The sequence below is a fragment of the Mobula birostris genome, chromosome 13 (assembly GCF_030028105.1).
Source record: "Mobula birostris isolate sMobBir1 chromosome 13, sMobBir1.hap1, whole genome shotgun sequence".
Classification (NCBI taxonomy): Eukaryota; Metazoa; Chordata; class Chondrichthyes; order Myliobatiformes; family Myliobatidae; genus Mobula; species Mobula birostris.
In genome coordinates, this window is record NC_092382.1 from 16,014,261 (window position 1) to 16,042,009 (window position 27,749).

Sequence of the window (27,749 nt, forward strand, 5' to 3'; positions counted from 1 at the left end):
GACCCACTGAGTTCCTCCGGCAGTTTGTTCTTTGGTCTGTGTGACCCGTGTTAGTGTGGGGAGCGGGATTTTACACCATATTCCCGGTACAGTCTCAACAAAACACAAATAATTGTCACTTTGCCCGGACCATTGGCCCCGCTTGCAGGGCAACAGTCTGCCGGTGTTTGCCCCCCAATGTGGTGAATCGCCACCACCGTGGGCTCAGACATTTCCACAGATGAGCCCCTCCTGTCCCCACCGGGACAAACATCCTGTCCGCCCCCTCTCTCCCCGTCTTCATCCTCTCCCTCCCCGGGGAACCGGCATCAAACCGACGGGCCGAGCGGTCTCCTCCTACCTCTCAGCGACACATCAGACTCCGGCCGCAGGAGACGCTTCACAAACGCCCCAACTTCCCTCGGAGGGAAATGGAAATAAATCAGAAAGCGGACATTTGCTTTGACGGTTGTCCCGCCGTGACGGAAAGTTCGGGAGACTGTGTCAGCGGGGGTAACGCCCTCTCGGCTGGTCCGCCTCTTCTATTGGCTGGAAGCAGTGATTGACATCGCTTCGTACCAATGAGAATACCGCAGCGCGTGACTCCTCTGTTGACAGCGGTGGGGGAGGGGCTAGTCACGTGATCAGTAGCCCAGCCGTTAAACCGACCAAGCTCGAGCTCACCAGCGCGCGGGGCACAAAAGGCCCCGGATCATCGGTTGAGGTGAGAAGGGGTCTCCGGGTTGGGGGTCTCACCGGGCGGCGTTTTCAACACCGACTTCGGGTAGTTGCTGTGACTCCGGACTCCGTGACCCGCAATCCCGGGACAGTCCTGCTCTCTTCCCTCTCTCTCAGCCCCACCATCCGTACACGGGCCCCGGGGAGCTTCCGGCTGATGAGGGAATGGGAACCGATGGGTCTCTCAGACAGAGCTGAGCTCCAGCTGTCTAAATGCAAGGATCGGGAACTCGGAGAAAGGGAACAAAATCTTTTACATCAGCTGTTGTGAAAATCACCTTTGTTCTGCCTCCAGTCACAAACCAGAGAAAATCTGCAGATGCTGGAAATCCGAGCAACACACACAAATTGCTGGAGGAACTCAGCATTAGTACTCTTTTCCATAGATGCTGCCTGGCCTGCTGAGTTCCCCCAGCATTTTGTGTCTGTTGCTTGTTCCACCTCCTCTTGTTCTGGACTTTCTACCCGTGAGAACATGTTTTGTCCCACTCTCTCTGGGTACATAATGATATCAAACACCTTTGTCCTGGGCAACAAGTAGCTTTCACATCACAAATGTGCCAGACTCCAATGAGACAGACTACTGCCCTTCCCTTCATATTCATTGGCATTGCCATCACTGAGTTCACCACCGTCAGTCACCTGGGGGAGGGTTCAGGGGAAATATTTATGTACAATACAGAAACTGGTGTTACCTGTGTGTATTGTGGTGATGCAAAAGTTGCTGGAGAATTTGCAAGTGGGAAGAAGTGGAGTGATAGTTGGAAATCTGACCTTTTTAAGCGTCATTTAGCAAGCAAATCACATATGGACAGTGTGGAACAGTTGTGGAGAGAAAATCCTTCATTACCCGCTACAGGCCTACTATACAGGTTGTGAGAGAGTGCAGATGAACTCAATCAAACCCAGAGGAGATCAAAGTTCTTACTGACAGTGATTTGCTAGCTGTTGAAAGGAATATCTCTCTATATAAAATTCACAGTGCACATGTTGTCACTGGGTAAAAAAATGTACAGTACAAGATTTATGTGCACACCCATCATTACAAATTAGAGGGGACATTGGTGAGAAGGTGGGGAGACCTCCAGTGTCCCTGATGCCCTCACCTACAAGATGTACACCCAGCTGCAGCTTGTAACCCTGCACTTTAAGGAGTTGGAACTTGAAATGGATGAATTTTGGATCAGCTGGGAGTTGGAGGGGGTGATAGATATGACATGAAGAGAGGTGAGTTACACCCAAGGTGCAGGACACAGGAAACTGGGTGAGAGTCAGGAAGGGGAATGAGGTTAAATAGCCATTGCAGAGTACTCTTGTGTCCAACCCGCCAACAACAGGTGGACCACTTTAGAAACTGTTGCAGGGGATTACCTGGTAGAGGAAAGTCAAAGTGGTGATAGGGGATTTGTTAGGGGAACAGAACAAGAGGGGACCAATATCATAGTGGTAAGGCTTGCTAGTGCTAGTGTGGGGAGAGGGTGATGTGGTTAAAATAAGTTGTAGGGGGAGTGGGAGCCAGAATGACAGAACAGAGAGTGGAGAGGCTGAATTGAATTGAATTGACTTTAATACATACATCCTTCATATACATGAGGAGTAGAAATCTTTACGTTACATCTCCGACTAAATGTGCAATGTGTAATTTATAGTCATTTATAATAAATAGTTTGTACATAGGACAGTCAATATAACATAGAAATGCAATTGTATCAGCATGAATTAATCAATCTGATGGCCTGGTGGAAGATGATGTCCCGGAGCCTGTTGGTCCTTTTGCTGTGGTACCGTTTCCTGGATGGTAGCAGCAGGAACAGTTTGTGGTTTTGGTGAATTGGGTCCCCAATATCCTTTGGGCCCTTTTTACACACCTGTCTCTGTAAATGTCCTGAATAGTGGGGAGTTCACATCTACAGATGTGCTGGGCTGTCCGCACCACTCTCTGCAGGTTCCTGCGATTAAGGGAAGTACAGTTCCCATACCAGGCAGTGATGCAGCCAGTCGGGATGCTCTCAGTTGTGTCCCTGTAGAATGTTCTTAGGATTTGGGGCCCCATCCCGAACTTCTTCAACCGTCTAAGGTGAAAGAGGTGCTGGTGTGCTTTTTTCACAACACAGCCGGTATGTACAGACCATGTGAGATCCTCGGCGATGTTTGTGCCGAGGAACTTAAAGCTGTTCACCCTCTCAACCCCAGATCCATTGATGTCAATAGGGGTTAGCCTGTCTCCATTCCTCCTGTCGTCCACAATCAGCTCCTTTGTTTTTGTGACAATGAGCGAGAGGTTGTTTTCCTGACACCAGTCAGATGTTGTTCAGACCTCAGATAGAGTCAGCAATCAAATGGTTGAGCATGGTGCGATGAATGTTCTGAGCTGTGTATATCACAATGCAAGAAGCATTGTAGGAAAGCCAGATGAGCTCAGGACGGGGAATTATCATATTGTACCTTGGTTTTCAAGAGATATTTAGGCCCCAGTTATTTTGTTACTCTAAATGCCTCAGACTGTTGGGTGCTACCAAGACTCATTAGTGACTACAGTAACATAATTCCACCCCCTGAGCTCATCTGACTTTTTTTTTAATTGTCTTCTGTTGGTTCCTAAAAGCTTCCCAATAGTTTTTGCTCTCTTGTTTGCCCTTTCTTTTGCTTTTATGTTGGCTTTGGCTTCTCATTTCAGCCACGGTTGTGTCCTCCTGCCTTTCCAATGCTTCCACTTCTTTGGGATGAATCTATCACTCAGGTCCCGAATTGCTCCCAGAAACTCCAGCCATTGCTGCTCCATTGTCACTCCTACCTTTTCCCTTCCAAACAAGTTTGTCCAGCTTGTCTGTCATAAAAATATGGAGTAGTTCAGTACAGAAACAGGGTATTTGACCCATCTGGTCAATGTCGAAAAAACATTTCATCTGTCTAATGCAACTACCTTCACCAGGAACATCGCCCTCCATACCCCGACCATCCAGGTACCTATCAAACTTCTCTTAATTGTGAAATCAAGCTCATATTCACCACTTGTGCTGACATCTCATTCCACACTCTCACGACCATTTCAGTGAAGGGCTTTTCCACGTGTTCCCATTACATTTTCTCCTTCCCCACTTACCCATGACCTCTGGTTGTCATCCCTCCCAACCTCAGTGGAAAAAGCTGCTTGCATTTACCCGATCTATACCCTCATAATTTTGTATACTTCTAACAAATCTTCAAAGCAATATATAATTTCTTTGTTTATGTTTGGAGCCTTTTTGAGGTGTATAAGATGATGAGGGGCATTGATCATGTGGATAGCCAGAGGTTTTTCCCCAGGGTTGAACTGGCTAACACGAGGGGGCATAGTTTTAAAGTGCTTGGAAATAGATACCAAGGGGATGTCAGGATTAAGTTTTTTTTACACAGAGAGTGGTGGGTGTGTGGAATGCACTGCCAGCAACGGTGGTCGAGGCAGATACAATAGGGTCTTTTAACAGCCTCTTAGATAGGTACACGGAGCTCAGTAAAATAGGGGTCTATGTGCTAGGGAAATTCCAGGCAGTTTCTAGAGTAAGTTTCATGGTTGGCACAACATTGTGGGCTGAATGGCCTGGAATATGCTGTAGATTTCTATGCTCTATGTTGAACAGTGAAATAACTTTGGCTATCCTACAATCCTCTGATTACTCTCCTGTCACTAAGGATGATTTAGTTATATCTGCTAAGGCCCCAACGACTTCTGCACTACCTCCCGTGGGGTCCAAGGGAGCACCTTGTCATGCCCTGGAGATTTATCCACCCTAATCTGCCTCAGGATGGCAATCATCTCCTCTTCTTTAATCCGTACAGGGTCCACGATTTTAATGCCGCTTTTCCACAATCCCATAGACCCTGTGTCCATCTCCTGAGTAAATGAGATGAAAAATATATTTGAGATAGAACCATAGAAACTACAGCACAGAAACAGGCCCTTTGGCCCTTCTTGGCTGCACCAAACCATTTTCTGCCTAGTCCCACTGACCTGCACACGGACCATATCCCTCCATACACCTCCCATCCATGTATCTGTCCAATTTATTCTTAAATGTTAAAAAAGAACCCGCATTTACCACCTCGTCTGGCAGCTCATTCCATACTCAGATCTCCCCCATCTGCTTTGGTTCCACACATGGTTTGCCATTCCGGTCTTCCAGAGGACCAATTTTGTGCATTGCAGTCCTTTTGCTCTTAATCTATCTCCAGAATCCCTGAGGATTATCCTTCATCTTTTCTGCGAGGGGAATCTCATGCCTTTTAGCCATCCTGATTTATTTCTTATGTGTTCTCTTGCATTTCTTAAACTCCATAAGAACCTACCTGCCTGTCTCTGTTCTGCAACTCCATTTTGTGCTTCACCAGGGTCTCAATATCTCTTGAAAACCAAGGTTCCCTACAATTTCTATCTTTACCTTTTATTCTGACAGGCACATACCCGCCTTGTACTTTCAAAATTTCGGTTTGAAGGCCTCCCATTTACCAAGCGCACCTTTGCCATAAAGCAGCCTGTCCCAGTCCACAGTTGCCAGATCCTAGTGTCATAATTCCAGATGTTGATCCATGTCCTGAACACATCCGCCTTTCCTACGCTGCTCCCTGTATTGAAATGTACAGGATTGAGCATATTCACTGCACCATGCTCAATGTTTTTAATTCCTGACTTTGCCTAAGGACTGAACAACATCTGTCTCCACAACACCTCCACTATCTGTTCTGTTATTCAGGCTCCCATTCTCCCTGCAACTTTAGTTTAACCCTCCCCTACTCCCACCTCCCACCATGCAGCTCCATCACCCCTTTGGCTTTCATCTCCCAGATCAATAAAAAAGAGGTGCATACCAGGTACGGGCAGATAGGAACAAATGGGATACTTATGAAGTACGGGAAATTCAGGTGAACACTTATGAAAGAAATAAAAGAAGGCATGAGGTTGCCCCAACAGACAAGGTGAAGGAGAATCCTCATGGATTCTGCAGATATGTTAAGTGCGAAAAGATGGCAAGGGGAAAAATTAATTCTCTGGAAGGTCAGAATGGTAATCGATATGAGGAGACAAATAGATGGGGGAGATATTTTCTGCATCCGTATTTACTCAGGAGATGGTCACAGAGTCTATAGAAGTGAGGGAAAGCAGCATCAACTTCATGGACCCTGTAAAGATTACAGAGATGGAGCTGTTTGCTGTCTGAAGGCAAATTAGCGTGGATAAATCCCCAGGGCCTGACAAGTTGTTCCCTGGGACCCTGCGGAAGACAAGTGCAGAAATTGTTGGGGCCCAAGCACAGATATTTAAGTCATCCTTAGTGACAGGTGAGGTACTGGAGGATTGGAGGACAGCCGATGTTGTTCTGCTGTTCAAGAAAGGCTCTAAAAATAAACTAGGAATTTATACATTGGTGAGCCTGACATTAGTAGTGGGAAAGTTATTGGAATGTGTGTGCAGGAGACGGATATACAAGTATTTGGATTGATGTGGACTGATTAAGGATAGGCAGCAGATCATGTCTATCCAATCTTATAGAGTCTCTCGAGGAAGTTATCAGGAAAGTGGATGAAGGCAAGGCAGTGGATGTTGTCTACATGGACTTTAGCAAAAGCACTTGACAAATTCTCATATGGGAGTTTGGTCAAGAAGGTTCAGTCACTCAACATTCAAGATGAGATAGTAAATTGGATGAGACACTGTCTTTGGGAGAAGCCAGAGTGTGGTAGCAGATGGTTGCCTCTCTGACTGAAGGCCTGTGACTAGCGGTGTGCCACAGGGATCAGTGCTGGATCTGTTACTGTTTGTCACCTATATCAGTAATCTGGATGATAGTGTGGTTAACTGGATCAGCAAATTTGTGGATGACACCAAGACTGGGGGTGTAGTGGACAGTGAGGAAGACTATCATGGCTTGCAGTGCGACCTGGACCAGATGGAAAAATGGGTGAAGAAATGCAAAATGGAATTTAATGGAGACAAGTGTGAGGTGTTGCATTTTGGTAGGACCTAGAATTGCACAGTGAATGGTCGGTTACTGAGTAACGCTGTAGAAGGAAGGGATCTGGGAATACATGTCCATAATTCACTGAAAGTGGTGTCACAGTTAAATAGGGATGGAAAGAAAGATTTTGGCATATTGGCCTTCATGAACCAAAGTACTGAGTACAGGAGATGGATGTTATGTTCACACTGCACGAGACATTGGTGAGGCCTAATTTGGAGTATTGTGTGCAGTTTTGGTCACCAACCTACAGGAAAGATGTAAAAGGGGTTGAAAGAGTTCAGAGAAAATTCATAAGGATGTTGCTAGGTCTGGAGGACTTGGGTTATAAAGAAAGATTGAACAGGTCAGGACTTTATTCCTTGGAATGTAGAAGATTGAGTGGAGATTTGATGGAGGTATACGACGATTATGAGGGTTCTCGATATGGTAAGTGCAAGCTGGCTTTTACCACTGAGATGGTGGGTCTACAACTAGAGGCCATGGGTTAAGGGTGAAAGGTGAAACGTTAAGGGGAACATGAGGGGAAACTTCTGCACACAGACCGTCATCCGGGTGTGGAATGAGCAGCCAGCACAAGTGGTGAATGCGAGCTCAATTTCAACATTTAAGAGGTTTATATACGTACCTGGATGGTAGTAGTATGGGATTGGGCAGTTTAAATAGTTCAGCACAAACTAGATGGCCCAAAGGGCTTGTTTCTGTGTTGTAATTTTCTATGACTGTGAAAAGAACCTGAAATAATACAAAAATTCACTCTAAGTCCTTTTAACAGCTGTGTGGACCAACCATTCATCTCAGCAGGAATTTTTTATATGGTGTTAAAACTGTGGCACCTTAAGTTAATAATACAAGAAAACCCCAGTTGCATGTCAAGAAAGACTATTTGCGTGAGAGTGTTTCAGTTACTGTGGGGCCAGGCACCCATGCGGCTCAGCAGGAACAGGGAATAATACCAATGGAGAGAGTCAAACTGAGCCAAGGAACAGACTGGAGATGGCAGAAATGCCCCATTCTGATAGAGACAGGAAGAGCATCAGGGAATTGATGGTCATTCCAGATACCAGCACTGCGACCAGTCAGAAGATGATTTCTCTGTCCAACTTGGGTTGAACCTCACTGTAACAGTGTGATACCAGAACAAACCTTGGCAACTCAAGTAATCTCATCTGAAATGTTGTCCTTCACCCATTGATGGATTTTGTAAATCTTTTTACAGGTTAAAACGAGAAGTAATTTGTCTCCAGGAATCTCAAACACCAGTTTTGCTGTCTCTGTCTAGACATTTAAGAAGTGGAGCAAGGGATTCAATCAACCATCTTTCCTGCTCAGACAGTGGGGAGGGATTCACTTGATCATCTGACAGACTGGCACAGTCGTCATTCTACACAGGAGAAAGGCCGTTCACCTGCTCAAACAGTGGGAATCGATTCACTGGGTCATCTCAATTGAAAGTACATCAGCAAGTTCACACTGGGCAAGGCCTTTCACCTGTTCTGTGTGTGAGAAAGGATTCAGTCAGTCGTCTCACCTGTGGACACACCAGTCAGTTCACACCGGGTAGATGCTGGTCATCTGCTGAATTTCTGGGAAAGGATTGACTCAGTCATTTGACGTAATGGCTGACCAGCGTGTTTACACCGGGGAGTGGACGTTCACCTGCTCAGACTGTGGGAAGAGATTCACTCGGTCATCCCACCTACAGAGTCATCAGCGAGTTCACACTGGGGAGAAGCCATTCACCTGCTCAGACTGTGGGAAGGGATTCACTCAGTCTTCCACCCTACTGGTACATCAGCGAGTTCACACTGGGGAGAAGCCGTTCACCTGCTCAGTATGTGGGAAGAGATTCACTCGGTCATCCCACCTACAGAGTCATCAGCGAGTTCACACTGGGGAGAAGCCGTTCACCTGCTCAGTCTGTGGGAAGAGATTCACTCAGTCATCCACCCTACTGTTACATCAGCGAGTTCACACTGGGGAGAAGCCGTTCACCTGCTTAGTCTGTCAGAAGAGATTCAGTCGGTCGTCCCACCTACAGTGTCATCAGCGAGTTCACACTGGGGAGAAGCCGTTCACCTGCTCAGAATGTGGGAAGAGATTCTCTGAGTCATCCCACCTACGGAGTCATCAGCGAGTTCACACTGGGGAGAAGCCGTTCACCTGCACAGAATGTGGGAAGAGATTCACTCAGTTATCCAACCTGCAGAGTCATCAGCGAGTTCACACTGGGGAGAAGCCGTTCACCTGCTCAGTCTGTAGGAAGGGATTCACTCGGTCATGCGACCTACAGAGTCATCAACGAGTTCACACTGGGGAGAAGCCATTTCCCTGCTCTGTATGTGGGAATAGATTCACTCGGTCATCCGACCTACAGATTCATCAGCGAGTTCACACTGGGGAGAAGCCGTTCGGCTGCTCAGTCTGTGGGAAGGGATTCACTCAGTCATCCAACCTACAGAGTCATCAGCGAGTTCACACTGGAGAGAAGCCGTTCACCTGCTCAGTCTGTGAGAAGGGATTCACTCACTCTTCTGCCCTAATGATACATCAGCGAGTTCACACTGGGGAGAAACCGTTCACCTGCTCGGAATGTGGGAAGAGATTCACTCGATCATCCAGCCTACAGAGACATCAGCGAGTTCACACTGGGGAGAAGCCATTCACCTGCAAAGAATGTGGGAAGGGATTCACTCAGTCATCCCAACTACTGGCACATCAGTCAGTTCACAATGGGCAGTGACCGTTGTTATGAATCCCTAGGTTTCATTTGCTGTGGGCTGTCATTTTAAGAGGGAGAGAGATTAAGGCGAATCAGTCTGACTCGCATCTCGTTTACATCACTCACAGCTTGTTTAGTTTTAACCGAGGACACAGACACTCAGAGTCAGGTGGAGATAAAGGAGGAAAAATGGAAGGTTCAAAACAAGGGAACGAGTGGCCAAGGGTCACTGTTTAGAACTTTCCTCTGCCCACAAGGTTGGGTTAATTATCGATTCAGCATACATTGAATGTGTGGTTGTCACCTCGTTTGATCTATAGGAGTGGATCGGATTTGGGGTATCCTGTGAAGACCACTTATGTGTTAACCCTTGCCTGGGTGTGGTGTGGTAATTCACTTGAAGATGATACCCCTTGTGACAAGTCACTTTCGGTGATAATTCGTATGTGGATTTGGAACAACGATGGGTAAGTTCTACAGCAACTGTTCTCTTACCACCGTGGAAACTGTGGAATTTGACATAATTGCCTTCTCTCAACATTTACCCTGGATTACAAATATCTCTCTCTCATCACCTATTCTATGATTGAGCTGAACTTCCATACTTTACCGTCTCAAGACTCCAAGCCTTGTTTCCCCCGAGCTCAGTTGGGTGGGAGTTATATTTACACACATATATACACATACCACTGTTAACTATTGTTTATAGAACATAGAATAGTACAGCACAGTACAGGCCCTTCGGCCCACAATGTTGTGCCGACCCTCAAACCCTGCCTCCCATATAAGCCCCCACCTTAAATTCCTCCATATACCTGTCTAGTAGTCTCTTAAACTTCACTAGTGTATCTGCCTCCACCACTGACTCAGGCAGTGCATTCCATGTACCAACCACTCTCTGAGTAAAATACCTTCCTCTAATATTCCCCTTGAACTTCCCAGCCCTTACCTTAAAGCCATGTCCTCTTGTATTGAGCAGTGGTGCCCTGGGGAAGAGGCGCTGGCTGTCCACTCTATCTATTCCTCTTATTATCTTGTACACCTCTATCATGTCTCCTCTCATCCTCCTTCTCTCCAAAGAGTAAAGCCCTAGTTCCCTTCATCTCTGATCATAATGCATACTTTCTAAACCAGGCAGCATCCTGGTAAATCTCTTCCGTACACTTTCCAATGCTTCCACATCCTTCCTATAGTGAGGTGACCAGAACTGGACACAGTACTCCAAGTGTGGCCGAACCAGAGTTTTATAGAGCTGCATCATTACATCGCAACTCTTAAACTCTATCCCTCGACTTATGAAAGCTAACACCCCATAAGCTTTCTTAACTACCCTATCCACCTGTGAGGCAACTTTCAGGGATCTGTGGACATGTACCTTGAGATCCCTCTGCTCCTCCACACTACCAAGTATTCTGCCATTTACTTTGTACTCTGCCTTGGAGTTTGTCCTTCCAAAGTGTACCACCTCACACTTCTCCGGGTTGAACTCCATCTGCCACTTCTCAGCCCACTTCTGCATCCTATCAATGTCTCTCTGCAATCTTTGACAATCCTCTACACTATCTACAACACCACCAACCTTTGTGTCGTCTTCAAACTTGCCAACCCACCCTTCTACCCCGACCTCCAGGTCGTTAATAAAAATGACGAAAAGTAGAGGTCCCAGAACAGATCCTTGTGGGACACCACTAGTCACAATCCTCCAAACTGAATGTACTCCCTCCACCACTACCTATCTTGCTTAAGTTACTATATTAGAAGTAGATACTAATAAAGATAGTGGTTTTAACATCAAAACCAGACTCCAGGTGTAGTCTGTTGCTGCTGGTTCATTTTTAAAGTGTTAGGGTTCGTAAAAAAATTGGGGCCTGCATCCTGGATATGAACAGATTTGGGGCCGTATAGATTACTTATCGATTTCATTGGTGAAATCCCTTTTGATTTATTTGTGTGTAGAAAATGAGAAGCAATGGATGTTGATACATGTCTGGAAGCGCCAACCTCTGAGGCATTAGAGGACGCCAGAAGGATTGAGTTATTGAGTATTGCTAAAAGGTTAAAACTTGCTAAGATGAAATTGACAATGAGGAGGTCACAGATGCAGAGGATAATAGCTGAGTATTATGTATCTGAGGGTGTGTTTAAAGTGGAAGAGTTGGAGGTGTTTCCTGAAAGTAAACCTAGTGAGCTTGAGCTCCCGTACAAGTTAGAAAAAATAAAGATGGAGGTTGTGGAAAGACAGAGGCAGTTTGAGGCAGGAAAACAGAGAGAAGAGGCAGAAAAACAGGGAGGAAGCAGAAAGGTAGAGGATGTTCAAACTGAAAAAGATAGAGAGATTGCAGCAAAGAGGTCTAGCGTGAGACTCTGGTGATAAGTTTCAGGCCAGTCGGGAAGTTAAATTGGTACCCCCATTTGACGAGGCAGAGGTTGATAAATACTTTCAGCATTTTGAAAAGGTTGCTCAGGGTTTAAAGTAGTGAAAAGAGGGTTGGCCCATTCTCTTACAAAGTGTAATTAAGGGGAAGGCTCAGTGAGCCTATTCTGCTTTGACAGTTGATGAAGCAGCTGATTATGACACAGTGAAACAGGCTGTGCTCAAAGCTTATTAGTTGGTCCCAGAAGCATACAGGCAAAAGTCTAGAAATTTGAGGAAATCATGAACTAGATTTATATGGAATTTTCTTATGAGAAGTTTGTGTGTTTTGACCACTGGTGCACATATAAAAATGTAAATGATGATTTCAACAGCTTGAAAGAGTTGGTTTTAATTGAAGAATTCAAAAGATGCACCCTTGATTTAGATTTAGATGAAAAGGATGCTGCCACTTTGCAGGAGTCTGCTAGATTAGCAGATGAGTTTGCTTTAACTCATAAGATTAAGCTTACCCCAAATAAGAGCTTCCAAAAGAGTAGCAGGGATAACCAGGGTAAACCAGAAATTAAAGATGGGATTAGTAATAAGGTAAGAATGAAGGGAAGCAGTTGAAGGAGAAATATTCTGGTCTCTCTTGTTACTATTGTCAGAAAGCTGGTCATATGATGGCTAATTGTTCTGTCCTGAAGAAGAAAAAGGAAAAGGAGGCAGTCCCACATGCCTGTGATCAGTATGTTGAAGCACCTATAAACCCACAGGGTTCTGAACATTTTGTTGCAGCTCATTTAAGGACTGAGAGGTCTGACCGAGTTAAGAAGAGATTCGATCATTTTATGTCAGATGGGTTTGTATTAGTATTGGAAGGGTCAACACCGGTACCAGTGAAAATTCTTCGAGAAACTGGGGCTTCTCAGTCACTTATGTTAGACAGCCTTCTAAAGTTTGGTGGTGAGACTAACATTGGTGAGGTAAATCTTATTAAAGGCATTGGGGGTGGCATGGTTTCTGTGCCATTGCACAAGGTCACTTTACAGTCAGGGTTGGTTTTGGGACCTGTTAAGATCGGATTATGCTCCAGTTTACCAGTGGAAGATGTTACTTTGCTGTCAGAGAATGACCTGGCAGATGGTAATGTTGTTCCTGCAGTGCAGTTGCCAGCTAAGCCAACCACTGACGACCCACAGATGGATTTTAACATTTATCCTTCCTGCACAGTAACTCGAAGTACGGCGAAAAAGTCTGCTAATGCAGACGGTTCTGTGCAGCACGATTCTGATACCCAAGATAGCCAAAATCGGGATTCAGGTTATGATGACTTGTCAGGGAATTTTCTGCCTTCATTGTTTCAACAGGATTCAGGTAGTAAGTCTGATGAGAAAGATTTATCCCTGTCTAGGAAGGAGTTTATAGCAGAACAGGACCGAGACCCTGAGATTGAAGCTTTATAAGAAACATCTCTCTCAGATGATGAGATTAAGAAAATGTCAGTAGGGTATTATCTCAAGGATGGAGTGTTAATGAGGAAGTGGAGGCCACCTGCTATACCTGCGAGTGAGGAATGGACAATTATTCACCAAGTTGTAGTTCCTAAAGTTTATAGGACTGAAATTTTAACTTTGGCCCACACTATGCCCTTAGATAGCCATTATGGAGTGAATAAAACTGTAAACAGGATTATAAAGGAATTTTACTGGCCTAATTTGAGGAAAGGTGTTGTGACCTTTTGCAGATCCTGTCACACTTGTCAAGTTGTGGGTAAACCTAATCAGGTTACCCCAGTGGCCGCACTCCGGCCTATACCTGCATTCAGAGAACCCTGTTCCAAAGTTATAATGGATTGTGTTGTCCCATTGCCAAAGACTAAAGCTGTCCATCAGTATTTGCTAACTATTATGTATACTGCATCCACATTCCCAGAGGCAATACCTCTCAGAAATATTAAAGCTAAGACTGTGACGAAGGCTCTTAAGTTTTTTTTTTACTTTATTTGGTTTGCCTAAAGAAATCCAGTCTGATCAAGGAAGTAATTTTACATCTGGATTATTCCAGCAGGTAGTTTATGAACTGGGAGCTAAACAAATTACGTCGTCTGCGTACCATCCAGAATCACAAGGGGCTTTAGAAAGATTTAATTCTACTGTCAAAACAATGATTAAGACATACTGTGTTGAAAATGGAAAAGACTGGGGTGAAGGAATACATTTGCTTTTGTTCGCAGTAAAGGTTGATTTATACTTGTGCGTTCGGGATATGCCGTATCCTACACCGTAGGCCCAATTTAATTTTTGCGTAGCCCTACGCCGTAGCGAGCATGCGTAGCTGTGTCTGCATCGCTTTGCACTTCGCCACCAAAATGCAAGTTGGTGGTGGGGTTTCTCTGACACTGTTGAACTTTTTCATGAGAGACATGGACAAGGAAATGCATTTCAAAGATTTTCGGATGTTGGCAGGTAGACTTGACGATTCGGTTCATTGTCTCCAACCATTTATTTTGCATCAGTGTACAGACATGGCAGACAAAAGCAACCAGAAATGCGATGCTACCAAGCGGACCAATCACAGTTGTTGCGCTCTGCGTCGCCGCGACGCGTGAGTTACTTTTTAGAGGAGGTGCACGTCACCCTACGGCGTAAGGTACACCGTGGGTATGGCGTAGGGTACGTAGTGCCGATGGCGTACACTTGACGCACAAGTATAAATCAGGCTTAAAAGAGTTGGTACAGGAGTCACTGGGCTTTAGTCCATTTGAACTTGTATTTGGTCATAGAGTGAAGGGACCTTTGACCTTGTTAAAGGAACAGTGGATTGATGGGGATGTACATGTTAACTTGTTAGACTATGTTTTGAAGTTCAGAAATAAACTACACCAAGCCTGTCGTCTAGCGAGACAAAACGTAAAGATTTCTCAAAACAAAATGAAGTGTTGGTTTGATAAGCAGACCAAAACAAAAGAAAATATATGGTGGGGGATAATGTGCTTGCCTTATCTCCAATGTTGACGAATCCACTTCAGGTGAAATTCAATGGACTGTATGAAATAGTCTCTCAAATTAATGATGTGAATTATGTTATTAAAACACACGACTGATGTAAACTAACACAGGTGGTTCACATCAATATGATAAAGCCTTATTCTGACAAGCAGGCACCATCGGTGAGTGTTGTCAAACATATAAATCTGACAGCCCTGAGAATGAAACAATTGACTCATCTGAGACTTTTCACAAGCCAAACATGGTCCCAGTTAGGCTAATGAACTCGGTTGTTCTCAAAAACGTGGACAACAGGTTGGCTCATCTGCAGCCAAAGCAACAACAACAGCTGAAGGAATTAATTCTGAGGTTTAAAGTTTTATTTCCCAATGTTCCCAAGCAAACCACGGTTGCAGTACATGACGTAGATATTGGTCAAGCCAAACCGATTAAACAACACCCATATCACATGAACATAGAAAAGTGTAAATTGGCTGAGCAAGAAATTGAATATATGCTGGAAAATAGTATTATTAGGCCTTCAACATCAGATTGGAGCTCACCCTGCGTTATTGTGCCCAAACTTGATGGTAGAGTTAGATTTTGCACTGATTATAGGAAGGTAAATGCAGTAACAAAAACAGATGCCTATCCTATCCCTAGGGTGGATGATTGTATCGATAGGGTTGGAAAAGGCAATTTCTTACAAAGATTGATCTGTGAAAGTGTATTGGTGTGTTCCATTGACGGACTGAGGTAGAGAAATTTCTGCATTTGTGACACCTTCTGGGTTGTATGAATACAATGTTTCGCTATTTGGAATGAAATATGCTCTAGGAACATTCCAGAGAATGATTGATTCTGTAATTCAAGGGTTAGGACACACAGATGCCTATATTGATGACTTAGTCACAGGGAGTGACACTTGGGAAGAGCATAACTCTGTAGTAGAAGAGCTGTTTGACAGGCTTTCCAGGGCCAACCTTACAGCTGACTTAGCTGAGAGTGAATTTGGCCACGCCACTGTGATCTGTCTTGGCTGTGTTGTAGGTCAAGGCAAGTTGGCTCCTGTGCAGGCAAAATCCAGGCAATTCCTGAAGTTCCTATTCTGACTGTGTGACGAAGGCCGGTCACTGATTACAGATGTTTCATGGCACACTCGGTAAAACACCCAAAGGGTCATCCACGCACATTATTCCCCTTTGTTATTGTGGTGAGTGCACACGTCACAATAAATCAACAGTCACAATTTTACACTCATCCCCAGCAGTAATAGGTATGAAAAAAAGAAACACACTATGTCACAGTTTTATTATCTCAGGTCAATTTATTCATATTCATCTTTCCAGTAAGTGTTTTGCCGAAGTGTCATGATAATCTGACGTCTCTCTCCTCCACAGTCACTGGGTCTGAAACAGAGCTGCTGCATAGAGCTGTCTTATATAGAGGCAGCAGCAACCTGCACAGGTGTGCCGATGGTGGAGGATACCATCTTTACCTGGGACAAGGGTTATGTTACCTAATTACTCATCTTGTGGTAAAGTTTTGGGGTTTATACAAGTTACTTAACCGGGAAATGGTGAATCCTATGATGAAGTATATGCGTTTATTGTGAGAACTGGTGGTAGAGTTTCAGATTGTGTGAAATGGAAGATAATTGAGTCAATTAGCTTCAGGTTGGTCTAGGGGGATTGGCTTAGCTGTTGTAAGCCTTGGGTTACCAAGGCTTTGGGTTCTTTTTTTGTTTAGTCTGAGGGTGGCTGTTAACCGGACAGGTGACAATTGCAAGCTGTATATATATATATATAGTTTTTTTTTAATTTCTTGTTTTGATGTGGACATCCAAGTTTTTGTTTCTCCACTATCTTTGTAAATAAAAGCACCACAATCTATTTTTGCCACTCAAGCCATCTTGTTATTTTTCTTAGACAGTTGACCCACAGTTTTTGTGACAGACTGGTAAGAAGGCTCTTGAAAGGTTTCTGGGAATGGTTGGATATTATCGTAAGTTGTGTAAGAACTTTGCTGATATCGCTCTTCCTCTGACTAATCTCCTGAAGAAGGGTGAAAAAGTTGTTTGGACCGAGCCTTGTCAGGAAGCTTTTGATTGATTGAAAGTTGTTATTTGGGATTAGGCCAATCGATGTAGTGTTGTCAGCAAATTTAATTAACAGATTGGAGCTGTGGGTGACGACACAAGTTATGGGTGCACAGAGAGTAAAGGAGGGGGCCAAGGAGACAACCCTGTGGGGCATGTGTGCTGAGGGTCAGAGAGACAGAGGTGAGGGAGCCCACTCTTACCACCTGTCCGTCATCTGACAGGAAGTCCAGGATCCAGCTGCACAAGGCAGGGTGAAGGCCGAGGTCTCTGAGCTTCTTGTCGATACTTCACGCCTTCGTATGGCTAAAGCTCTGCCCATGACTGCAAGGAACTGCAGAGAACTTTGGTCTCATCTGGAAACATCATAGAAACAAGCCTCCCCTCTATGGACTCTTCCTACACTTCCCCTGCCTCGGGAAAGCAGGCCGTGTACTCAAAGATGCCCACAACTTTGGACATTATTGCTGCAAACCCAATCCCCCATCGGGGAAGAGATACAAAAGCCTTAAAGCGCATACCACCAGGCTCATGGACAGCTTCCTGTCTGCGGTTGTCAGCCAAATTAATGGTCTCCAGTCCAATAAAATGGACTCGACCTCACAATGTAACTCGACGTGACCCTGCACCATACGTCTATCTGCACTGCACTTTCTCTGCAGCCATAATGCTTTGTTACAGTTATTGTTTTGTCATATATCAGCTCAATGTACTGTTGTAATGTATTGATCTGTGTGGATGGTACGTCAGGCAAGATTTTCACTGTAGCTCAGTACGTGATAAGAATAAGCAAATTCCCCATTTTAATTGTGTGGAAATATTAGACAGACTGAGCTTCTGCTTTGGAACCACAGAAGGAAACTTAACTGAACTGAGGAACACGAAGAAATAGAAAAGGCTTCAATCTCACATTACGATCTGCGGTAACTGGGATCAGGTGACTGGTGGTGGGTCTCCCAGACCAATTATCAGAATCAGGTTTAATAGCACCGGCAGATGTCATGTAATTTGTTGTCTCTGCGGCAGCAATAGAACCTAATTCATAACAATAGATTTTAACCATTGTGATTTAAAATAAGAACATACATATTAAATAGTTAAATTATATAAGTAGTACAAAATTAAAAAATGTAATAAACTATTTTAATTGTGTGGGACTATTTGACCGAATGGGTTATTGCTTTGGAAATTCTGGAGTGAAGCTTAGCAAAACTGTACTAAACTCTAACTTAACTTATGAAAAGCTCAGATAAATACAAAAGGCTAAATTCTCACATAAATGGGTCATACATCCAGAAACATTGGCTGCCCTTCAGCAGGTAAAAACAGTGGAATGAGGCCTAGTCCCAGGCCTCAGCCCAGTGGTTATGGGCAAAGGCCTGGGACGAGGTGAGAGTAAGCATTCGGCACGGACTAGAAGGGTCGAGATGGCCTGTTTCCATGCTGTAATTGTTATGTGGTTATATAGAAACATGCTGAAAATATTGCAGAAAAAATCATTGTCCACCCACAACGAGAGGACGTGACAGATCCGGATCTCACTGCCTTGTCTGAACGGGTGAAAGATGAAGCTACACGTACACGTAGAGCAGTGACCGGCAGATGCTGCAGATTTGTGGAAAAACGTGAACAGGACATGGGATCACGTGACGGGTGGAGGGTCTCCCACCTGAACCGGTGACTCTGCTCCTTGCCCCTCACACGCTGCCCGACCCATCCGCTGCATTTCCCACATTATTCCATATTCACACAAGATACATTTTTACTTCTTCCTCCAGATCTTCCCTGTCCCTTTCCCTCCACCCCCAGGTCAGAGAGTCACAGGCTCGATTCCCATCCCGGTCCAACACACAATTCAGACCCAAAACGGTAATGTGCAGGTTTCATTTAAATCCATCCATGTGTATAAACAATAATTTCTATTCACATTTCTCCAGCCTCACTGGACAGGAACACTGAAACATCAGGTGAGAAACAGCAGGAGGTGGCCATTCAGCCCCTCTAACCATCAACAAGATGATGGCTGCTCTCCCATCTCAGCCACATGTTTCTGCACGATCCTCATTTCCTCGATCCCTTCGGTCTCCACACATCTGCCGGCCTCTGTTTTATGTGAGGATGATCACCAAGTCTTCACCGGCCTCTGTGGTGGGGATTTACAGACATTCACCACCCTCGGAGTGGAGACATTTCCCCTCATCTCAGTCCCGGACAGTCCACCCCCTTTTTCAGAGACTGGGATCCCTGGTTCAGCCTGTAATGATGTTGTGCATTTCAATGTGTTCACCTCTCAGTCCTCGATTCTCTAAATGAAAGGGTTATCGCATTTGATCTTTCTTCATATGATGACCCACCACTCCAGGGATCAGTCTGGTGAATCTTCATTGCACTCTCTATAACAAATACTCTCTAACCTCTTTGTTAATCCTCTATGGAATTAATTTCCATCTATTGCAGCCCCGTGTTGCCCCAACCACTCACCTCCCACCCCGTCACTATTTCCACCTTCCCACCTCCCCCTCACCTGGATCCACCTCTCACTCCCCAGCTCTTGCCCCATCCCCACCCCTCACCTCTTTTCTCGGACTATTTCCCGTCCACTCTCAGTCCAGAGGGAGGGTCTCGGCCCGAAATGTTGACGGTCCATTTCCCTCCACAGATGCTGCCCGACCCACTGAGTTCCTCCGGCAGTTTGTTCTTTGGTCTGTGTGACCCGTGTTAGTGTGGGGAGCGGGATTTTACACCATATTCCCGGTACAGTCTCAACAAAACACAAATAATTGTCACTTTGCCCGGACCATTGGCCCCGCTTGCAGGGCAACAGTCTGCCGGTGTTTGCCCCCCAATGTGGTGAATCGGCACCACCGTGGGCTCAGACATTTCCACAGATGAGCCCCTCCTGTCCCCACCGGGACAAACATCCTGTCCGCCCCCTCTCTCACCGTCTTCATCCTCTCCCTCCCCGGGGAACCGGCATCAAACCGACGGGCCGAGCGGTCTCCTCCTACCTCTCAGCGACACATCAGACTCCGGCCGCAGGAGACGCTTCACAAACGCCCCAACTTCCCTCGGAGGGAAATGGAAATAAATCAGAAAGCGGACATTTACTTTGACGGTTGTCCCGCCGTGACGGAAAGTTCGGGAGACGGAGTCAGCGGGGGTAACGCCCTCTCGGCTGGTCCGCCTCCGCTATTGGTTGGAAGCAGTGATTGACATCGCCTCGCACCATTGGGAATAGCGCAGTGCGTGACTCTGTTGACAGCGGTGGGGAGGGGCTGGTCACGTGATCAGTAGCCCGGCCGTTAAACCGACCAAGCTCGAGCTCACCAGCGCGCGGGGCACAAAAGGCCCCGGATGATCGGTTGAGGTGAGAAGGGATCTCCGGGTTGGGGGTCTCACCGGGCGGCGTTTTCAACACCGACTTCGGGTAGTTGCTGTGACTCCGGACTCCGTGACCCGCAATCCCGGGACAGTCCTGCTCTCTTCCCTCTCTCTCAGCCCCACCATCCGTACACGGGCCCCGGGGAGCTTCCGGCTGATGAGGGAATGGGAACCGATGGGTCTCTCAGACAGAGCTGAGCTCCAGCTGTCTAAATGCAAGGATCGGGAACTCGGAGAAAGGGAACAAAATCTTTTACATCAGCTGTTGTGAAAATCACCTTTGTTCTGCCTCCAGTCACAAACAAGAGAAAATCTGCAGATGCTGGAAATCCGAGCAACAGACACAAATTGCTGGAGGAACTCAGCATTAGTACTCTTTTCCATAGATGCTGCCTGGCCTGCTGAGTTCCCCCAGCATTTTGTGTCTGTTGCTTGTTCCACCCCCTCTTGTTCTGGACTTTCTACCTGTGAGAACATGTTTTGTCCCACTCTCTCTGGGTACATAATGATATCAAACACCTTTGCCCTGGGCAACAAGTAGCTTTCACATCACAAATGTGCCAGACTCCAATGAGACAGACTACTGCCCTTCCCTTCATATTCATTGGCATTGCCATCACTGAGTTCACCACCGTCAGTCACCTGGGGGAGGGTTCAGGGGAAATATTTATGTACAATACAGAAACTGGTGTTACCTGTGTGTATTGTGGTGATGCAAAAGTTGCTGGAGAATTTGAAAGTGGGAAGAAGTGGAGTGATAGTTTGAAATCTGACTTTTTAAAGCGTCATTTAGCAAGCAAATCAGATATGGACAATGTGCAAAAGCTCTGGCGAGAAAATCCTTCATTACCCGTTACAGGCCTGCTACATAGGTTGTGTGAGAGTGCAGATGAACTCCATCAAACCCAGAGGAGATCAAAGTTCTTACTGACAGTGATTTGCTAGCAGTTAAAATGAATACCTCTCTATATAAAATTCACTGTGCACATGTTGTCACTGGTTAAAAGAATGAACAGTACAAGATTTACTTTACTTTGTACTTTATTGTCGCCAAACAATTGGTAGTAGAATGTACAATCATCACAGCGAAATTTGATTCTCCGCTTCATACTCCCTGGATAACAAATATTAAATATTATAAATATTAAAATTAGTTAAAATTAGTAAATATTACAAATTTAAATTATAAATCATAAATAGAAGATAGAAGAATGGGAAGTAAGGTAGTGCAAAAAAACCGAGAGGCAGGTCCGGATATTTGGATAGTACGGCCCAGATCTGGGTCAGGATCCGTTCAGCAGTCTTATCACAGTTGGAAAGAAGCTGTTCCCAAATCTGGCCGTACGAGTCTTCAAGCTCCTGAACCTTCTCCTGGAGGGAAGAGGGATGAAAAGTGTGTTGGCTGGGTGGGTTGCTTCCTTGATTATCCTGGCAGCACTGCTCCGACAGCGTACGGTGTAAACTGAGTCCACGGACGGAAGATTGGTTTGTGTGATGCGCTGCGCCGTGTTCACGATCTTCTGCAGCTTCTTTCAGTCTTGGACAGGACAACTTCTGTACCAGGTTGTGATGCACCCTAGAAAAATGCTTTCTACAGTGCATTTATAAAAATTAGTGAGGGTTGTAGAGGACAGGCCAAATTTCTTTAGTTTTCTCAGGAAGTAAAGGTGCTGGTGGGCCTTCTTGGCAGTGAACTCTGCTTGGTTGGACCAGGTCAGGTCATTTGTGATATTTACCCCGAGGAACTTAAAGCTCTATGTGCATACCGGTCATTACAAATTAGAGGGGACATTGGTGGTGGAACCTCCACTGTCCCTTATGCCCTCACCTACAAGATGTGCATCCAGCTGCAGCTCATAACCCTGCACTTTATGGAGTTGGAACTTGAAATGGATCAATTCCAGATCATCCAGGCAGTGATGCAGCCAGTCAGGATGCTCTCAGTTGTGTTCCAGTAGAAAGTTCTTAGGATTTGGGACTCAATCCCAAGCTTCTTCAGCCGTCCGAGGTGAGCAAGGTACTGTTGTGCTTTTTTCACAACACAGCCGGTATGTACAGACCATGTGAGGTCCTCGCTGATGTTTATGCCAAGGATCTTAAAGCAGTTCACTGTCTCAACCCCAGATCCATCAATGTCAATTGGGATTAGCCTGTCTCCATTCCTCCTGTCATCCACAATCAGCCCCTTTGTTTTTTTTAGATTAGATTGGATTCAACTTTATTGTCACTGTGCCAAGTACAGATACAAAGCCAATGAAATGTGGTTAGCATCTGACCAGAAATGCAAAGAATCGTGTTATTTACAAAATAACTGAATAAAAAAGTGCTACAACACCCAAATATAAAAGTACTGAGACAGTACAATACGGATGCAATACTGCTTAGCGCTGTGACTAGAGGTTCAGCAGTGTCACAGCCTCAGGGAAGAAGCTCTTCCTGTGCCTGTTGGTGTGGGAGCGGAGGCTCCTTTAGCACCTCCTTGATGGGAGGGGAGTTAAAAAGTCCATGGTTAGGGTGAGATGTATCCTTGATAATTCTTTTCGCCCTACCCAGGCAGCGTTTATGGTAGATGTTCTCAATGGTGGACAATTGGCTGTCGATAATCCGCTGGGTAGTTTTCACCACACACTGGAGTGCTTTGCGCTCTGATACAGGACAATTGCCATACCACACTGAGATGCAGTTGGTGAGTATGCTCTCAATGGTACAGCAGTAAAAGTCTGTCATATCCTGGGACAGAGGTGAGCTTTCTTGTTGCTCCGCAGGAAGTAAAGGTGCTGTTGTGCCTTCTTGATCAGAATGGAGGAGTTCAGGGACCAGATGAGATCCTCGGAAAAGTGGACACCAAGGAACTTGAAGCTTGATACACGCTCCACTACAGTTCCGTTGATGTAGATGGGGACGTGAGTGTGGCTCCTGGCATGCCTGAAGTCCACAGTGATCTCCTTGGTCTTCTGGGTGTTAAGGGTCAGATTGTTGTCGGCACACCACGTGGCCAGGTGCTGGACCTCGTCCCTGTAGGCTGTCTCGTCATCCCCTCTGATCAGACCAACCACCGTGGTGTCATCTGCGAACTTGATTATGGAGTTAGAACCATGTACAGGAACGCAGTCATAGGTGAACAGGGAGTACAGAAGAGGGCTCAGCACACAGCCTTGAGGCACGCCGGTGTTCAGGGTGAGAGTGGAGGAGGAGAGGTTGTCTAACTTAACTGATTGGGGTCTGTTAGTCAGAAAGTCCAAGGTCCAATTGCAGAGGGATGAGCTGATACCAAGTTGGCGAAGTTTGGTGATCAGCTTGAAGGGGCTTACAGAATTGAATGCCGAACTAAAGTCAATGAACCTCATTCTGACGTAAGAGTTGGGGCTGTCCAGGTGGGTCAGGGCAGAGTGAAGTGCCGTGGAGATGGCGTCCTCTGTTGACCTGTTGGTGCGATGGGGGTCCAGGGTAGTGGGCAGACAGGATTTCAGATGTGATAAAACCAGTCTCTCAAAGCACTTTGCAATGATGGGGGTGAGTGCAACTGGGCGGAAATCATTCAGGCTCGTGGCAGTGGAATGCTTCAGTACTGGCACGATGGTGGCGATCTTGAAGCTTGTGGGGACAACACCCCGGGCCAGGGACAAATTAAAAATGTCCATGAAGACCCCGGTCAACTGCCCTGCACAGAGTCTCACCACATGGTCAGGTATTGCATCCGGACCAGCTGCCTTCCGTACATTCACCCTGCTCAGGGTGGCACAAACATCGGAGGTGGAAAGTGAGAGAGACAGTTCACCAGGTGGGAGATCCGCTTTGAGGGTGACCTCCTTGTTCCCTTGATCAAAGCGAGCGTAGAAGTAATTGAGCTCATCAGGGAGGGTAGCAGAGCTGGAAGGGGGCACAGTACTAGGAGGTTTGAAGTCTGTAATGACCTGTATGCCATGTACATGGACCGGGGGTCTGAGGAGTTGAAATGCTCCTCGATTCTCTGTTTGTATATGTGTTTAGCCTGAGAGATTCCCCTCCTCAGGTTGGCCCTGGCTGAGCTGTGAACCTCCCAGTCTCCAGACCTGAAGGCTGAATCTCTTGCTTTGAGCAGGAGGTGAACCTCTCTGTTCATCCATGGTTTCTGATTGGCGAAAACTCCTATTTGTTTTAGTAATGTCTCTCTATCTACACACTTGTTGATGTGCTCAAGGACAGAGTTGGTGTATAAATCAATGTTAATCTGAGAGTCTGTGGTGGTATGGGCAGCAAACGTGCTCCAGTCTGTGTGCTGGAATTGGTGCTGAAGAGCAGAGTCAGCCCCCTCCAGCCAGATCTTAATAGTCTTCATTGTGGGTTTCACACGTTTAGTGACCGGGCTATACTTGGGAAGCAGAAACAATGAAAGATGGTCGGACTGTCCCAGATGGGGGAGGGTAGTGAGTTTGTGAGTGTCAGCCACATTTGTGTACACATGATCTGAGGTTTTATTACACCTGGTGGTGCATAATACATTTTGGTAAAATCTTGGAAGCACAGTACGTAGGTTACAATGATTAAAGTCTCCAGCGACAGTCAAAGCTCCGTCTGGATGCAATGTCTGCAGCTTGCTAATAGCAGCACTGAGGTCTTTCATGGCTACTTTAGCATTAGCATCCAGTGGAACATAAACTGCGACAGCAATGATGCATGTTTTGTGACAATGAGGGAGAGGTTGTTTTCTTTACACCAGTCGGATGTTGTTCAGACCTCAGGTACAGTCAGCAATCAAATGGTTGAGCATGGAGCGATGAATGTGCTGAGCTGTGTATATCACAATGCAAGAAGCACTGTAGGAAAACCAGATGAGCTCAGGACAGGGAATTCTGATATTGTAGCCATTATTGGGGACTTGGTTGCACCCAACAATCCGAGGGATTTAGAGGAACAAATTTGTAGAGAGATCGCAGACCATGCCAAGAAACAAAAGTTGATTCAGTAAGTGATTTTAACTTTCCATGTATTGACTGGGACTCCCATACTGTAAGAGGACTAGATGGGGTATAGTTTGTCAAATGTGCCCTTAATCAGTACATAGAATTCCTGATGAAAAAGTGTGCAATAGGTTGATGATCCAGGGCTGGTGACTGAAATTAGTGACCATAATGCCATGAGATTCAAAGTAAATATGGAAAAAAGAGAGGTCTGGACCATGGGTTGAGATTCTAAATTGGAGAAAGGTCAATTTTGATGGTATCAGAAAGGATCTGACAAGTGTGGTTTGGGACAGGCTGTTTTCTGGCAAAGGAGTACTTGGTAAGTGGGGGGCCTTCAGAAGTGAAATTTTGAAGGTGTAGAGTTTGTATGTGCCTGCATAATAAAAGTTGAAAGTTAACTGGTGCAGGGAACCTTGGTTTTCAAGAGATATTGAGGCCCCGGATATTTTGTTCCTCTAAATGCCTCAGACTGTTGGGCGCTACAAAGACTCACTAATGACTACAATATCATAATTCCACGCCCTGAGCTCTGACTTTTTTTTTAGTCGTCTTCTGTTGGTTTCTAAAAGCTTCCCAATCGTTTTCATTCTTTTGTTTACCCTCTCTTTTGCTTTTATGTTGGCTTTGGCTTCTCATTTCAACCACGGTTGTGTCCTCCTGCCTTTCCAATGTTTCCACATCTTTCGGATGTATCGATCACTGAGCTCCCAAATTGCTCCCAGAAACTCCAGCCATCGCTGCTCCGTTGTCACTCCCAACTTTTCCCTTCCAAACAAGTTTGGCCAGCTTCTGTGTCATAGAAACATGGAGAAGTTCAGTATAGAAACAGGCTATTTAGCCCATCTGGTCAATGCTGAAAAAACATTTAAGCTGTCTAATGCAAGGGTCCCCAACCTTTTTTGCACTGCGGACCGGTTTAATATTGACAATATTCTTGCGGACCGGCCGACCCGGTGGGGGGGGGGCGGTGGGGGGGGTGGGTAGGGTTGCCAACGGACAAGAGTAGCAGTCAAATACGTTGCGTTTACCCAGAGAAAGACTACAATGACCATGAAGCCTTGCGCGGGCACCAGTGCGCATGCGCGTTGTGGCCTGCCGATTTTTCCTGCAAATCCTTTTTCGTGATTCTGTTCGGAGTGGGGGGGGGGGAGCGGTGTTAATCATGACTGGAATATAGGTGATAAATGGCTAATACACCCAATTTCATTTCTAAAAGGGTTTATCTAACGAATTTAATATTAAACACACAGCACATATTTTCCTCGCATTAATATAGTGATAAGTCAATTATTAGAGGAGCTTGAAGTAAGTGATGAATGAACTTCCAGTAGAAGTGGCAGAAGCAGGTTTGATATTATCATTTAAAGAAAAATTGGATAGCTATATGGACAGGAAAGGAATGGAGGGTTATGGGCTGAGTACAGGTCGGCGGGACTAGGTGAGAGTAGCGTTCGGCACGGACTAGAAGGGCAGAGGTGGCCTGTTTCCGTGCTGTAATTGTTATATGGTTATATAGGTAAGTCAACAGCATCATGACATTTTAAGTAACATTTGGATTTTAAACACACAGCACATATTTTCCCCGTATGAATATATAAGATCATTGGAACACACCAATATCGCTGAATCAGTGGGAGCCCTGGGCTTGTTTCCCTCCAACAACACGGTCCTATCGAGGGATGATGGGAGACAGCGATACTCAAAGTGAGTTCCTGTCCAGTCTATTCCGCAATTTAGTTTTCGTTGCATTCATTGGAGAAAACTCCGCTTCGCAGAGATATGTTGGAAATGGAAGCAACGTTTTCAGTGCTTTCGTGGCTGTCTCAGGATATTTAGCCTTGACTTTGATCCAGAATGCCGACAGAGATGTTATGTCAAACATACTTCTCAGCCCGCCGTCATTTGCAAGCTCGAGGAGTTGATCTCCTTCCCGCGCTGACACAGATGACGTGCGGGTCATGACCTCACATGTGTAATGGCTGATCAGTGGCCGTGACGGGGAATGAGAAAAGGTGCAGCTGACTCATATCGCCAAATCATATTGTTTCCTTGTAGCCCGGGAGCACATGCTTTGCGACCCGGTGGTTGGGGACCGCTGGTCTAATGCAACTACCTGCACCGAGACCATCGCCCTCCATACCCCTATCATCCAGGCTCCCATCCAAACTTCTTTGAAATGGTGAAACCGAGTTCATATTCACCACTTGTGCTGACATCTCAATCCACACTCTCACGACCACTGCAGGAAAGAGCTTTTCCAAATGTTCCCATTAAATTTTCACCTTCCCCACTTACCCATGACCTCTGGTTGTCATCCCACCCAACCTCAGTGGAAAAAGCTGCTTGCATTTACCCTATACCCTCATAATTTTATATACTTCTAACAAATCCTCAAAGCAATGTATAATTTCCTTGTTTATGTTTAGAGCCTTTTTTAATGAGGGGCATTAATCGTATGGAGAGCCAGAGGTTTTTTTCCCAGGGCTGAAATGGCTAACAACAGGGGACATAGTTTTAAGGTGCTTGGAAATAGATACTGAGGGGAAGTC

General features: G+C 45.6%; 1 protein-coding gene across 1 annotated transcript in view; it reads left to right on the top strand.

Moving 5' to 3' along the window:
• Window positions 1-27,749, top strand: part of LOC140207823 (uncharacterized) — a 189,751-nt gene that overhangs the window by 11,092 nt on the left and 150,910 nt on the right. Inside the window, 1 exon segment of the mRNA XM_072276384.1 lies at window positions 8,306-9,449. Within this exon segment, the coding sequence (XP_072132485.1) occupies window positions 8,306-9,449 (1,144 nt within the window).